At 43.3% G+C, this 16,719-nt stretch overlaps 1 protein-coding gene across 2 annotated transcripts in view; it reads left to right on the top strand.

The window, feature by feature from the left end:
* AIDA (axin interactor, dorsalization associated) overlaps window positions 1-16,719 on the top strand; it is a 54,085-nt gene that overhangs the window by 25,103 nt on the left and 12,263 nt on the right. For both annotated transcript variants that reach the window (XM_090048462.1, XM_090048470.1), the window contains exons 3-6: window positions 232-285; window positions 3,517-3,571; window positions 15,267-15,330; window positions 15,989-16,095. In XM_090048462.1, coding sequence (XP_089904588.1) covers window positions 232-285; window positions 3,517-3,571; window positions 15,267-15,330; window positions 15,989-16,095 — 280 coding nt within the window. The remainder of the gene's footprint in view (window positions 1-231; window positions 286-3,516; window positions 3,572-15,266; window positions 15,331-15,988; window positions 16,096-16,719) is intronic.

A 16,719-nucleotide genomic window follows, 5' to 3' on the forward strand; every position in this document is an offset into this window, starting at 1 on the left:
CAGACATTTGAATAGCAACATCCATTGCACTTTCAGTATTCTTGGCTTGTGCTTGTTTTTAGACAAAAATGTTGTTTGATATGTATCCATTAAGATTGTGCAGTAGAAATCTTTTGGTGTTTAACACAAGTGTTTATAAGTTTGTTTTTAAAGAAGGGGGTTTCTGTGTCAGTGGTGTAGCCTGCAGACTTCAGTGTCAAATGAATAAAGTCATTTTGTTTCTCGTTACAGAAAACCATAGCTAAAATAGCAACATGCTTGGAATTGCGAAGTGCAGCCTTGCAGGTATAGTTGTTTAATTTATTTCCCCTGTCATTTCCCAGTCTCTTCTTTTTATAAGTTTTGATGAATATCAGCCATGAAGGTGGGAAGATGTATTTCTCTATGAAAAACTGGTCTGTGCCATCAGAAGAAATTGACTCGCTAATGACAGATGATTTTATAGCTCTAGAAATTCAGTTCCAGTAGCATGAAAAGAGAAAATGGGTAGTGCGTTTCCATACGTACTCATAATTCAGGGTGCTGAATGTTAGGACTTTCCAGCCTGTGAATCTAAGACTACTGGGTGGGTGCCTGAAAACCTGTGACTGCCACGGGGATCTATGTGCATGGCAGTCTAAATAGGTGTGAACTTGCAGACTACATGTTTACTATTGCTTCTCACTTCATAGTCCTCCCAGGGAGGATGGTGCTGGTGTTCTGCCCTGGTGGGTAAAACCTTCAGGCAAAACAGCATCAGTGTCACCTTTTCATGTGCTGAGTTGTCTTCATGCTGGCGTTCTAAACAGTTAGAGAGCACTTTATCCACAGTGTAAAAATGACTGTAGCGGAGAGTCATTTTGTACAGTTTCCTCAGGGGGCTGGCAGCAATAGTAGGAGAAATGTCTGAGACTGGATAACTTGAAGTCTCACACCACGAGTCTTTGAAGCAGGGAATGAGAGAGCTCTTTTAAATTAAATTGGGGTAATGAGGACTTCGTTCATTTTCTACCTCCCATTTTTGGGAGCCGCTGGCTTGTAATGTAGGTTATATCTGCCTGTTATTTATCTAAAATAAGGGTGTTACCTATTTATGGCAAGCAAAATTATTCTCCTCTCCCTGCCCCCCAGACGCTTTTTAGTTGGCAACATTTTAGAAATAGTAAGCTGTTTCTTCCTGTGTTTTGACCAAATGCTATGTCTTGTTTGCATAAGCTTGGTAGGTACTGAAAGGGTGAAATGCTAACAAGCAACTTGTTTCAAATCACCTTTTTGTCATCTTGCATTGTTGCTAAATAGTAAAATACTGTGTGTTTGTTTTTTTTAAATAGGAAGTCCAATAGGGGCTGCACTAGATTGTGATTTAGAGGCCATGTGATAGATACTATGAGTGAGTTAAATCATTCCTCGAACAACTGTTTCTTGCCAGCAAAGTAGCACTGGTCTTTGTCAAAATTATAACATAAAACCTTGGTTTTACAATATTTGAAATATTAACTGTGTTTGCTTGTTGTGACTTTGAGCATACTGTAGCACAGTGGGAGCCAACCTTTTTGGCAGGTGTGCCACACATTAGCACCACACCCTCCCTGAGTGCCATTCTGATCCCCTTCCCTGCCTGATCATCTGCTCTGCCTTCTACTTCCTGCCCTGTGTTTGCTGCTCAACATGCTACTTTGTTTTCTGCTGTTGTGCTGTCTGTCCCCTCCCTAGTCTGCTGTGTGCTATGCACAGAGGCTGCCTGGGCCACTTGTGGTGCATGTACTGCAGGTTGGCCACCCCTGCAGTACTGTAGATCAAGCATGAAGACTGCAGGGCTCTTTCAAACAGGAACTTTTGTATGTTAGATTTTGTAGCACCACGTGTAATGTAGACAGTTGCATGTAGTGCTATAGGGGGTCTTTCATATTCTCAGTCCAGAGTGCTCTTTCCTTTTCTCTCCTTCCAAGGGGGCTCTACTGGCCACTGATCAGCAGAGTGTCTCTATAGCAGCTGGTGCTCCCATGTTGGCTACAGGCTTTTGAACAGTCAGTCGCTGCTGCCTGTTTCAGACTGTGTGATGGCATTGTAGTGTAAGTAGGCCTATTTCTGCACAGCTGATTGGAGATTAACAAGCCCACTCATTTTTTGACCAGTATCAAATTAAATGCACAGTGAAAGCTGAAAGTACACTCTGCTCCAGAGAGAACTCATCTGACAAGAGAACACTGTTAATCATCGCAAGTTGTACATCTGTAATCCTATTTCAGTGGTTCAGAACCTGGTCACTTAGCTTTATACTAAGCTGGAATGCAAAGTCCTTTTGAACTTTTTAGAGCAATAAGAAATCATCTCTGTTTTTGTGACACTGGCCTGACTCATCCTTTCCGTCATTGGGGTTTATGCCAAGCGAGTCACACTTCCCTAGGCAGTAACTCAAGGGTTTTATACCATTTCAAGTCAGGATCATGAGTTTTGTTTTTTAAATTTATTTATTTATTTTAAATCCACCTCAGTTTCGGAAACCATGTGCATACTGCAGTTATACTTGCTATGTAATGTATCTGGGCCCAAAATAACTTTTGTATAGTCTTCTAATCCCAATCTATCAGAGTCTTACTCTTACCTGTGATACTGTCAGGCCTTGCTGACACTTGAGAGAGGCCCAGAAAAATCTCAAAGCTAGGTCCCATTTAATTTTTAAAGAAGCCTTAAGACCAGTAGATGACTTTGTGTTTTGTGGCCTTCATCTTCCAAGGTATTGAGTGCTAATTCAGGCTGACTTTACTCAGATGCTAAGGTGTTTACCATACTATGCAGCAGGGCTGTCCAACTTCTAAGTGGCCAAGGGCTGTATGCCTTGCAAGCTGGACCAGCAGGGGTCATGCTTCATGCAAGCCGTGGGTGCTACCCTGTGCACTAGTGTGAGAGCGTTCCAGCCTCATCCTCCCAAGCCATGGACTTCCATGATACTGCAGGCTGTGCTGCACTTCCCCTTGGACTGGGGGCAGAAAGTAGAAGCCAGAGGTAGGAGGAGGATCCAAGAACAATGGGGAGAACAGTGCCTAGGTAGGAACCCAGGGACCACAGATTGTGAGTGCATGCAGCCAGTTGAACAGCCCTGCTATGCAGGATCACCCCCTGTAATTTTTAATACTGGGGATAATCTTGGCTTTGGAACAATTTCCATTGTTGTCTCAATGTTCTTGCTCATGATGGCTTGTATGCTCAGTCTAGTTATAAGTTTTAATACTCAGAAAATATTTCTCTCATTTCAGAGCTCAGACTACAAGACAAACTTACGTTCTTCAGGTTCATTAAAATGATCCTGATATTAATTAGATTACCAGAGATTAGAGTAGACGTCATACTTTCTTGTCTTGTATATGAAATAAAATTTTGTCTTGAAGGGAAAATAAAAAGCTCTAAGGATTCCCTTTGAAACAGCTTGATATGACTAAATAAAGATGGGACTTGCTTTGCATGCACTTTCTGAGATGGCTGTAATAGTGAAGGATGCATACCAAAATCTAATGCTCTTCCTTTATGATGTCCCAGTCCACACAGTCACAGGAGGAATTTAAACTGGAGGATCTGAAGAAACTAGAACCAAGTAAGTAGCATCTTATTTAAATGCACTTTTTTTTTTGTAATTGCAGTGGAAAGTCATAATAGAAAAATTATTGCTGACTGGCCACAATGTGTTTGGACAGTTATGCTGTTGTTAGGTTATTTCACCAAATGGTTGCTACCACACTGTTTTTTTTTGTTTTGTCTTTTAATACACATCAAGGTTTGTTGTAATATTGTGGACAGGAATCTGTGGTCAAACAGGGAATTAAACCTAAGTCTTCCTAGAACCGTAACCACTGGACCATCCTTTATTTTGTGACCCTCGCCTTGCAGCACTTAATGCATTGGAAGTCTCTGTGCCTTAGTGGAGAGAGGCTATTAAATTCAGGAATGTGTTTTGAGATTGTTTAAAGTTATACATGCATTTGAAAACTTTCTTACATTTGAGCCTAAATGCCACTCCTAAAAATGTCAGTCTCCAGTGTCCCATTCGACATGTCTGGCACCCACAAGAGTGGATGTAGCACTGAATCTGGTCTGAAATACAGAAACCTCTGCAAAAATAGTAATGTTGGCAGCATCTATTGACTTTTCTTGGGAGTTCTTTTTGTTTTTGTGGAATTTTTGGATTTTTTAAAAAAAACATTCGAACAGCTAAAAATATGCTGGTCTTTAAAAATGACTTGATTTGAAGAAAGTGTATTTTAAACATTATATTTAACACTCTAGATCAGTGTATTCAGCCAACCAAAGGAAATAAATGTTAAAGGTTGAACTCTGATCCTGGCTATTGCTTAACAAATACAGATCATCCTTTATAGGAATTTCTTTTCTAAAGGAAGAAGAAGGGGTGATACTGACTGAAATTGCATTTGTGGTAACCCAAATTAGGCCTGTTAATGATTTCTTTTTTTCAGGTGTTCTTCTTAGCTTCCAAGAAACTGTTAAATTAAGTCATATGCTGTCCTGCCTCTGTGCAGCAAACCCGAACTGAAATCAAGAGATGTAGTTCTTCAGCATGTAACTAGGAACCAACATAATTCGGGGTGGATGCCACATGATTTCACAGTACCAGTGCAGTATCGGACTCCATTTTCACAGCGGAGTGTGGTGTGGGCCTCCCCCATGCCTCTGACCATCTGCCAATCTGTGGGAAATGGGCATGACTTTCAGGGCCAAATGGCCATCTGCCAGTTTTTGGGTAGGAGTGGAACTTCTGGGGCCCCTCAGCCAACGTTGCACTCTGATGTGAAAATCTCCCTTGCCTCCCCCTCTGCTTCAGGATGCCAGGGCTTCTTGCTGTTTTCTGTTTGCAGCTCCCTGTTTCTTCCACTTTTTTCGCTGGCCATTTTTGCAGTTTCTTTGGGGCCAGGCTTTTCATGGGGGACCTACCAATTTCACAGTTTCTGTGAAAATTGCGAAATTGTGATTTCAGTATGTCCCAATATATAACCACTCTATAGTAGTAATTAGAATAGTCTCTGGATGAAAGTAGCAGTGTATACTAGACTAAAGCCTTCTATTAAATCCTAAATGACAGGGATTAAAAGGAATAATTCTGACGCCAAAATGGTTAATACTACATTGCATTTTGTAACTTTTCCTAAGTTTATTTCTTTAAATGGGTTTCATTTTAAACAGTCCAACTGAATTTGATGCGTCAATTCTTCTGTGTGGGCAAAAAACTTAAACTGATTGGCACCTCAAATAATTAACTGAATGTAATGGTAGTTGTTGTGCTTATAGATTTCTCTCACGGGACAGGCTATCCTTAATTAACATGGAATGAAAAGATCTACTACCTGCTTGGCTTTGAATTGCCTCCTGAAACTTGGAAGATGAGTGAGGGAAAAGTTTTGAGCAGCTCTTCCAGACTATGGTGTCCCTCTGCACTAAAACCATATAGTGGGGATTCTCCTTCCTCAGGGATTGGAGCCATGTACCTGCTGTAGAATTTCTGAACTCTACTCATGGGGTAATAGAAGTGTGTTGGAATTGGGACTCCAGTGTATCTGGAGAAGGTAACTGTGTAGTGAGGGATCACATGATGCATCCTCACAATGACTCTAAAAGGTTACTAAACCACTTAAGTGGGCCAGTTTTTTTGTAATGATTCTGAAAACCTGTTGGCTTTTGAAGGGACGTGCAAGTTGTTTTGATGACTTGTGCCATTACGTGCTATAACATAGAGCAGAAAAACAAATCTTAAAAATTAATCTTCACTATTCATGCTAGTAATTTTGAAGACTCCATTTTAGTCCGCATGTATAATGAAGTTTCGCTTGTGTGTATAGTCAGTGTTGCATCCCCTGGCAGAAGGATACATGGGAACTGTTTTCATGAGATGATTTCTAGGAATAACAGATATTGCAAATCCTTTTAGACATGGAAAAAACTGAATGTTATGTGTATACTGGCAAGGGATGAACAAACAAATTATAGGGAGTTGAGTGGTAGGGACTTCCCATGGATCAGTGGGAGCTAACCTGTGTGATGACTTTGTCCAGCATGAAATTGTTGTGTTGGCTTAAATTGTTGAGTGACTGACTTGGGGTAAGTGAGAGTATATTTGTGCAATTAGTAGGTAAAGTTGCAGTGGGAACTTAGAATTTGCATGTATTATTTCTGTAGAATCAGTTTCAACCATTTGAGCATGGGCTATAGATTGTGTGCAACAGACTGTAACTAAAAATATGTAAGATGAGTTTCATCTATTACTAAACTAGTCTTTATTGTAGTGTTGTTCCAAAACTGACATCATTTTTTTTATGCTTTCCAAAAGAGACTGTCTACTGTTTAATAGAATAATTGAGGCATTCTCTAACAGAATGAAAGAGCCGTTTCTCTTGAGAGCGCAGCTTCTACGCTCAAGTCTATTTGCGGATATCAAATGTTTTTTCTGTTCCTTTTTTTTCACAAAATATCAAATCCAAGAGAAATGTCATAAAATATTTTTAGGGCATCTGTTAAGTCACAAAACCTATGGACATTTTTACATATGCAAGCACTTTGAAAAGCACCCAGCACTGCAATGTGTGCAGTTGTAGAAGTGGCAAAATGTGTGTCAATGCTGAGAAAACGGCAGCAGTGCGCTTTTTAAACTAAAACACCTTGGAGGTGCTTTAGTTCAAAAATGCACCATCGCTATTTTCTGCACACTGACATGCATTTCGCCGCTTATACAACTGCACATGGCTCAGTGCAGTTCGCCTCGGCTGGTGTGCAGGGCAGACTCAATTAACTGAGTCTGCTCTGAAACGGCAGATCTCTGGCGCATCGCTGGAAAAAAGTGTGCGTACAAATGTTCATAATTTCAAGGTAGCCGCCCTGGATTTCACCAAGATGCGTCAGCAGCATGGAGATAAGGGGAAGCTTCTTCAGGAGAGAAGAAACTCAACAGCAGAGTGCTAATTGTGCTTCACTTAAGTGGCTGTTTCTTCACTTTGGGTGAGATTTTTTTTTTACCTAGTGCCATCTGGTGTTTCTCTGGTGACTTGAACTAAACTCACTTGCATCAGCTGCGAATCTGCTGTGTGTGCTGCCTTCAAACTGTCAAATATGGAGAACGTTGTAATTTTTTTCCACACAAAACAAGTTGTAGGTGATTGTGCCTTCGCTCCCTTTTTCCGATGCCTGGCTTTACTACTACAGGCACTCTGAATAAATATGCACTAGACTTGGAATTTAGGTCCAGTTCTTATCACAGAGATTTAATCAAAGAGGGGGAACTGTTAGTAAATCCCAATACTGAGATCTTTCAGATGCATTCAGCAGTGGTGGGGGTAGAGTCTGGTGAGCAGTGAACATCTTTGAAAATGTTATCTTCAGCTGTTTAATGGGGCTAAAGTGGTGGATTTTAACAGCTGTTTTAGGAGCACAGACACATCTGCTGAAAGTAGTATTCTGCCCCTTGGGTGTGTTTGATTAACTAGTGGGCTGGGCCAGGGTTGGCAGTGTTTTTGGGCAGAGTGCCAAAAACACCTGCAACCTTGACTTGCAAGATGTTAGCGTGGCAAGGATGGACAGTGAGAGCTGCAAAGGGCCTGATCCTCCTTGTGACAGTGCAGCCCCAGCCCCTTCCCTGCCATCTACCCTTAGGTGTGCATGCCAAGCAAAATGCCTTTGTGTGCCATGCTCTGGCACATGTGGTGGGGGTTGCCTACTTCTGGTCTGGACCGTGACTGTATAGCGTTGTGTTATCTTATTAAAAAGTTAGTTATGATAAATGTTTACTATATTTTTATGGGTGTGCACCCCTAGATAAACACTGCCCTGTACTCTGTGGTTCATTTATTTTACTTGCTGTTTATACATCACACCTTTAACGATGGTATTAATACTTTACAGTACATGAAGTTGTGATCTTGTCAGAGCTGTCACTCTTCTGTTATATCCAAACTGATGCAATGTTGTCTGTCCTCTAGTGGCAGTAGAAGCGAATTACTAGATACCCTTTCAAAGGGTATTGTTTGTTCACAGTCACCAGTTAGTTTCACTCTTGAAGCAGAGAGGAATCTAATGCGTATTGTATTTGAAAAAGGAGAAAAGAAAAGCCTTTTATATTCCTTTCCCCATGCCACCGCCTCCCCAGTCCTAATTAACATTTTAACCTAGATTTATTTTTTCACACTCAATTAGTTTTTTTCCTTTTCGCATTTTACTAAGAGTGGTTGTTGTCACTTTTTGCCTCTGTACACGCAGTGCTGCTTACTTGTATGTGCCAACTTGTCAGGGAAATTTTGAAAACTATAAAATCCTCTTGTTCCTGAACTGATGTTGTCCCTCTGTATGTTATTAATTGGTTGTCTTCCTCCTAAGAAGTAGCCGCATTTTAGTGCTGAAGTAATTTCTAGAATGTCCCATCTTGCTCTCTTGAAGTTAAGGCAAAGGAGCATTGACCTTTGGCTTGTGACTTTTTTGGGGTGCTTTGAGTTCCTTTCAAGGGTGCCACAAGCGCTACACAGTATTAGCACTATTAGGTGTGTAAACATGAATGACAAGATTAATCCAGAGATTTCAAATAGAAATTCAGTGTTGAAAACTTTCTGACTTGTTGTGGTCTTTCTGCGTTATATTGCAACAGAAGAATTGCTCTGTTACTTATCTGTCTTAAAAAAAATGAGTGAAAACTAAAAGTTGGCATTTTCTGAGGGGTTCCTCAAGTTTAAAGAAGTTATAAACCACTGCTGCCTTAGGAGGAGAAGTACGCTCTCAGCTCTACCACAGATTGATCATGACTTGGACAAGTCATGTAATGGTACACTTTAGCTCATGATCTATAAAAAAAAAAAAAATAATTCTGTTTTACGTACAAAAGTGTGATAAGGATTAACTTAGTGTTTGATATGGGTGAGTATTATGATGGTGGTATCATAATTAATGAAGGTGTGTAGTGCATGTCATCTAAAACTGATACCATTAAGTGGAGATAATTTTTGTGTCACTTCTATGTCCAGTACTTCAAGTTACTTCATGGCTTAATTTTGGAGCCTCAATTTGCATGTGACATTTTAAATGCTTTCTGCACTTATTCTGCATTGAAAGGTCCAAAGTGAAGCACTTTTCTTAAATGTCTCCTGATAGTCCAATACCAACTTTCTCAACAAGGTTGGAACTAGAGTAATACCTTGGTTAATAAATCCTCTAGGAATGAAGCTCTGTTATAACGAAGTGGATCAGCAGTGAGCTCCCTGCATGCTGGCAGAGTTGCAGCCTGCAGGGAGCTGGGAGGAAGCTGAAGGAAGGCAGTGAGACAGGGGACCACATGCACATACAGTATGTGCATGTGGCCCCAGGTAGCCTTGAGAGTAGCTCCGGCAGGGAGATTGGGGCCTCTGTAAGGAGGGAGCTGAGCTAGAGCTGCTGTCCAGCTGGGCGGTGCTTGGAGCCCCGGGCCCCAGTGTGTGGCTACAGGGCCCCAGTGGGGAACAGGATGGGGCCTCGGATGGCTCGTCGGCGGAGGGCTGGCTGGGCTGCGGAGGCTCTGAGACAGGGAAGCAGGTAACAGCAGGGCCATGCGGTGAACCTGCTTGCCTGGTGCTGTCCTGGCAACACACCCCCTGTGCCTGCTGCTGCCTGCAGTGGAGACCTCACAGCTTCTCCACTTGACCCTACTGATCCCAGCCATGCCAGGTCACATCTGCCAAGCTGCAGAGGCCCAGGAGAGGAGAGCAAGATGGAGGGAATGGCAGCTGCTCACCACTGCCCTTGCCACCCTGCTTCCTTCCCCCAGACATCTGCAGCCTGGCAAGCATGATCCAGCATGGCTGGGATCATTGGGGCTATGCGGAAAAGCTGCGAGTTCTGTGTGCAAGAGGCACATTGCTGGGGCAGTGCAGGGCAAGCAGTGGCAAGCAGGGAGATCCCCATGTGGCTCCTCTGCTCCCTGACACACCAGGTTGCGGGGAAGGAAGTAGGGCGGCAGGGACCTCAGTGCGTTCGGGAACAGAGGAGCCATGCGGGGATCTCCCCGCCTGCTGCTGCGTGCCCTGCGCTGCCCTGGCAATGCACCTCCTGCACACAGGGCTGCAGCGAGGGCAATGGCATGGGGCTGTGCCCCTCAAAGGAGAGGCAGGTACAGAGGATGTCACCAGGGCAGGAGGAGCAGTTCGTAGCAGTGAGATTGCCACCCAGCAGGCACGAACTGGTGTGGCTGAGGAGAGCAGGGCTGCGTGGCAGAGGCCCCAGAGGACCAAACCAGGGCAAGAGCCTGTGCCTGCAACCTGTGCCTGCCCCGGATACAGATCAGGGAGGCACAGGTCTCCCCTGCCCCCCAGGAATGCGCGCGGTGGCAGGGAGCTGCCCTGCCGAGCCCGCAGGAGGTAGCAGGGGGAGGGGGGCAGGGGGCTGCGGACCTGGCAGCTGGGGCCCCCTCCAGCACAGCAAGGGGAGCAGGGGCTGTGGGTGGGGTGTAAGGAGCACCAGCAAGGTTGTGGGGGCTGTGAAAGGGAGTGAGAGGCACAAGCAGGGCCAGGGGGGCTGTGGGGGACCTTCAGTTGACTATTTAATGATATTTTCTTACTGTAGCCCACCCCCTTCTCTGAAGTCCTGGAACACATCCCTATGCTTTCTCTGTTATTTCTACCTCTGGTAATGAAGTTTCTGATAACAAAATAATGTCATGGAACACATCTACTTCATTAACTGGGGTATTTCTGTATAGACCTAGTGTCTCAGTTGGGCAACTCCCTGAAGTTCCTAGACTACTACCCTTTTTAAGATGAATTCTGGGTGTGTTATGCTTTGTTACTAGGAAACTGGTTGTAAATGCTGATTGCATTTTTGAATTGGTAAACAAGTGAGCAAACACCAAAAACAGCTAAAAGCTCATAGAAGGCTCAAATGTTTGTTAATTTTGACTTCTTAATTCTATTTTAATTTGATACTTGGTAACACACTAATAGATTTTCTATAAGCTAATTGGGGGAAATAATGGACTCCTTGTAATACAAGCCCTTGATACAATCCTGTTCTATTTACATCTAGACTGAGAAGAGAAGGAATGCCTGGGTTTTGTAACTGAAGTCATGTAGATTAAGTGAGGTTTTTCTGTTTATAAAAATCCATGTGCAGTTTTTTCACTGTAGTTTGTGACCAGCATATACTTAAGGGCATGTATCTTGAGATGCTTTTGAGGTTAGTGATACTTAATGACTAAAAGATGCATCACAGTGAATTGAATGGCAACATGTGTGGTTGCACCAAGTGTGCCCTAAAATCTGTTTCTCTTCCCTATCCCTTGCCATTACAGTATGACTATATAGTGTCACATAACAGACGTGTTACACACTGGAAATCAGAAAATCACAATATTCAAACATTGACAATTGATCCTAGACCATCTTTATACAACACAAGATAATTTTTTGTCTCCCTATAAACTTAAATATACTGCTAGTAGGTATATGTTGGAGACTGATGCATTGCCAGTACAGATATGTACATACCAGATAGTTGTGAGATATAGAGATAGAGATATATATGGAAAGCTTTTATCAAAGAGTGAGGTTTTGCAAAGTTTCCTGATCAGATTCTGGATTTACCTGACTCTTGGGAGTCTGTTCCATAAGACTAAATGCTCTATCTTCAGGCCTTGCGTGCTTCATCGTAGTATTAGTGATGCACAGTGTATGAGAGGACCATGTTGTTCTTGAATCAATATTCAGTTGTTGTCGTGGGAGCTTGATCTGTTAAGACCAAAACCTGAAGTTGGTATGTGGAGCTGACTGGGAGTCACTTGAGGACAGGATTAATGCATTTGTGGGAGCCTGAGTCATAGAGCAAGCAGAAGGCTGCAGTCTGTGCCAGCTGCTGTCTGTATGTCATCCTCGTATGCAGTGATTTGTAGTAGCCCATCTTGGAAGTGATACATGCATGGATTACTGTTGCCCAGTCTTTGTCTGAGGGGGAAGAGATGATCTTTTAGTGAGCTGAAGGTGGAGTAAGTCATTTTTTAAACTGACGTTGCACAATCCATCAAGCTTAGTGAGAAGCAAAAAGGCTTTGTACCCTTTTGACAAATGACGGGGAGGCTGTGTGCCTTTAATGGGAAGTGGAGACAATGCCTTAAGGGAAAGACTTTGACCAGTATCACTTCAGTTGTACCTGTATTCATGCTGCACCATCTGCTCTGCATCCAAGAGTCAATTTCTCTAAAAATTCAGACTCTACTGAAGTGACAGTGATTCCAGTAACTTGATGAATCAAGTTCAAATCCCTGACCTTGACTTCAGGGGTACTTCATGGCCTGAGCCTAGAACTCCAAGTATACCATCTTAGAGCTGTGATATGAGGTGAATTGTTGATTACTTTGCTCCTCTGGCACAAAGGGAACCTCTGTACTGTAAGAGTAAAGCTTATCCATGTAGGAGTGAGCTTCCCCAGGAACCAAGGGCCATCCCAGACTTTTGCCCCTTCAGCACCTAGTACAGCGCCCATTTCTTTGACCTTCTGTGCACGTAGTTGGGCTTTCTTTCAGCAATATGAACATTGGGCAGGGCAGGGGTGGTAGAAGAAAAAAAAATCTCCAAATGAAATGCTTTGCTGTAACAGTGGCACTCCCTGTGGGAAGATGAGAAAGAACAAACTATGTGACATGTTGCTTAATATGCTACTGGAAGGAGCTCAGGCTTTGGTAACAAGGACATTATCAAAACCCGTACAGAGCAGTGTAGCAGAAATGCTAGGTTACTAGTGTTAATATTTGTATTAGTATTTTGCAGACCAGGTTCTTTGGCTGAATTGCTATTTTAAAATTTAAGTTCTCATACCTCCATGTTTTGAAGCAAGAGAGGATCATCCTGATTGTAGGCATATGCCTTTTGCTGTTCCCGTGGAAAACTTGTGGCAAGCTTTATATTGGCTGTGTGTACACATTCAAATAATCTAATTCTCCCAGGTTTGTTCTTCTGATGGAGAAACTTACCCAGAGCTGCACGTACAAACATTTGAATGGTGAGGCCCTGAAGAGTGGAGAGCTTGTAGTGCTAAGGTGCAGCTGGAGGGGGGCCCTTGTGCACACATCACTGTGTGCTCTGCAGGCTCCCTTAGTTTGCTTGGTGACAGATGACAGCAGTGCATAGGGCAGCCCTGCTTGCCTGGTCCAGATTACTACCCATAGTCAGCCTGTGTTCCCCTGCAGCACAGTTTGGGGATTGTGAAGAAGGCATGTTTGGCTCCCTGCTGGAGCAGCAAAGTCCAGCGAGTTGCACACGTCTCTTCTGAGAGAAGCCACGGCATGTACAGACTTTCAGTCTCCCAGGAAAAACTCCTGGGAGTTATTTAACCTTAGTTGCTCCTAAGCAGCAACTCTTCCAGGAGAAACTAAATATCTGTACAAGGCCATTATCTCTGAAGGGAAAAAATAGAAGCGATTTGCATGTGCTCAGAGGCCTAGGGGAGTTTGGCAACTAAATTCTTGAAGTTTGTCTACGCTGGTCATTCTCCATCTTCTTGTAAAACCAGCAGTCAGGTTGCACTTGTTTACTCCTGACCGAGTGATTGAGGCTGTGGGTAGGCATTGTGTAAGCAGTTTTAAAAGAGGGGAGATTGTTCAGGAGCATGCCTTAGCTGTTTTAATTAATTATGCTCCTATACTATTTTATGTGGTGGTAAACCTTTCTTAACTTTAAGCCTGAATGAAACTGGCTTAAAGTTGCAATGGCTTACTCACTTATGCAACTGTAGGGGTAGACTGATATAACAATTATGCCGGTATAAACTGTTCCAATATAATTGTTAGAACTTTCATAGTTTCTAGGGTCGGAAGGGACCTGAGTAGATCATCTAGTCCGACCCCCTGCCATGGCAGGAAAGAATACTGGAGTCAAACGACCCAGCAAGGTGTTCATCTAACCTCCTCTTAAAGCCCCCCAGGGTAGGAGCCAGCACCACTTCTCGTGGAAGTTGGTTCCAGACCCTAGCCGCCCTGACCGTGAAGTAGTACCTCCTGATATCTAGCCTAAACCTACCCTCTGCCAGCTTGTGACCGTTATTCCTGGTCACTCCTGGCGGCGCTTGTGGGAACGGGGACTCCCCCAGTGCCTGCTGGTCCGTTCCCCCCCCCCCCCCGACTAGCTTGTAACAGGCCACTACATCCCCCCTCAGCCTTCTGTTTTGGAGGCTGAACAGGTTCAAGTCCTGTAGCCTCTCCTCATAAGGCCTGCCCTGTCTCCTCATAAGGCCTTCCCTGTACATCTTGAGTTAGGCGTGTCCCACAGTTGCACACCCCGCAGGTAGTCTGGTTTGCTGTGGCTTCAGACACAGGATCTGAGGGCAGGAGACTGCCTTCTATGCTGGTAGAGATTTTCCTGCTAGGTTCAGGCAACTGGGAGAAGAAAGAAGCTTCCTACCAGCCTGACTTAAATACTTAAGACTGAGAAAATTAGGGATTGAAGCAGAGGAAGGAAGGACAAGGGGGTAGGAATGGGGTTGCAAGGTAAGATGGCTTGGGGGGGCAGAGGGGGAGAACTGGGTGCCCAGTTCCTTTGAGTGCTTTTGAAATATCAAGTCTTCAGTACTTTGAATCTGCTTTAAATAGTGGATAAGAGAGAAGCTAACAGCTTGATAATTTCATACTATAGCAAGTTTCCTGTGCTAATCTCATGACTATAGAATGGCTGCCTTCAGGAAAGTGATTGCAACAGCCTTCAGTATCTGCTAGGCCCCTCAGGTTCTGCCGTTCAATTCTGAGTGGAAGCAGAGTTTTTCTGGTTCTTAAACCTATTTGTCTTCCTTCTAGGCTTAAGTAGACCAGCATGACTCAGGCAACTTGCACTTTACTAACAGCAGCAAAGTCAGACTTCCACCTACCTGTCTTGGCTGGGTGTTCAGTAGGATGGCAGCCTTCACATGCATTAAAGTATGTTAATTCTGGAGGATTTTCATTCAAGTGGGTGTTGGTAACCCAGCGTTCCTCTTGAACTCCTGTTTGTCCCAACATTTCTACCCTTGGATTGCTAACCATGCAGTAAGCCCCTCATTTCTCTTCAGAATACTTTATCTATATTATGCTGTTAACAGTGCCATATGGATAAAAGCTTGCTTTTCAGGTTGAAGTACACTATATGGGAATGATTTATGTTGAGGTGATGTTATAAATTTAGTTGTACTATCACTGTCTTTTTGGTGCACCCTCATTTATCTGTTGCAAAAACTCCACAAGAACAGACATCTGGTGGGTGCGTCTTTGATGATCTTTTCTTATTCTTAGAGCAACTTTTTTTTTCTTTTTACAGTCTTAAAGAATATTCTCACCTATAATAAAGAATTCCCTTTTGATGTTCAGCCTGTCCCACTCAGGTAAGGAAAGAGGAATTTGTGGATTTGTACATGTACAGGAAACCTGTGCTATTCGGGATTTGTGGTTCTGAATATTCGTGGTGTGAATATTTGAGCGCATGCGCTTTCCATAGTGTATAGTGTTATGGCAGCATCAGTGTCTGTGGGAGCTCTGCACTTGCTGCCTCTGCACTCCTGCCGCCACCAGCATGAGCTGTTCATGAACATAGATGCAGAATGGAGATGTTTATGAACGTATTCACAGATTTCCCCAGTCACGGGGATCTCTAGAACGTATCCCCTGCAGATGGTGAGGGCCTCCTGTACAACCAAATTGGTATGAAAGGTAGTCTTGTCTAGTAGCGAACCTGGAACCCTTCATCTGTTTTCTCCCTTGCCTTTCACATGTGCTGAAGTCATAAAGTTCTTCTGAGCCTAGTGAAAAAAAGTGGGCTCAGTATTCAAAATTAAATGCCACTTCGGAAATTTCGTCCTTAATGTGTCTATCCTCCTGTTGCTTGCATGTTAGCTTGCCAGGGTTAATTAGTTAGTAGGCATGGCACTTGGTTGTATGTTGTGTTACGGTGCAGTGGTGTTGAGCTATACTGGGCTATGGGTTCTTTTGAATTGTAACCTTTATTTTTAAAGCAAAAGCCCAAGTTTTCTGTGTTTCTCACAGGAAGATCTTGGCACCCGGAGAAGAAGAGAACTTGGAATTTGAGGAAGATGATGATGAAGGTGGGGCTGGAGCAGGGTCTCCAGATTCCTTTCCTGCTAGAGTTCCAGGTAGGATAACCAGCTTTGTCCATGTGACATCTCACATGTCGAGGGTAGGGGGGAAACTACATTAAGACTTGTTTATGTGCTGTTTATGAGACAAAGCAGTTTCTAGTGAGTTCTGGTTCATGTTCAGTGCCTTGTGAATGGCTTGATACTGAAGCAGTACATATCCTACAGGAGCTTCTGACTACATACTGAATATGATGGAGTTTATGGATAAAGCATCATAAGCAAGTGCATACTTCTTTGCCACTTCTGTCCCTTTGCTCTTCCTGCACTTTGGAAAGTTTGGATAATGAAGTACAGGCTATGGGAAACTCCAGCTCTGTATGTGAGAAATTCACATTCAGTGCTTCTTCAACAGATTCAAATGAGATTAACTTACCGTACTTTCTCTCATGCAACACTCCCTTAAATAAGATACATACCTTCATTCTGAAAGGCAGAATGAAGGAAAAAAATCTTTCCTTGAAAATATGGGTAAGTAGCAGTAAGTGACTGAGTAGCAGCAGCTAGGGAGTTCATTGTGGTCATTGTGCTGTTCCCTGTGGTGCACATGCAGTGTTACTTGCACTTAAGTTCACCTTCTCCCAGGCTTATGCTACAGAAACTGGTGATACCAGAATTACT

Source organism: Crocodylus siamensis, chromosome 1 (genome assembly GCF_052110815.1).
Source record: "Crocodylus siamensis isolate JL-2025a chromosome 1, ASM5211081v1, whole genome shotgun sequence".
In the NCBI taxonomy this organism is placed as follows: Eukaryota; Metazoa; Chordata; order Crocodylia; family Crocodylidae; genus Crocodylus; species Crocodylus siamensis.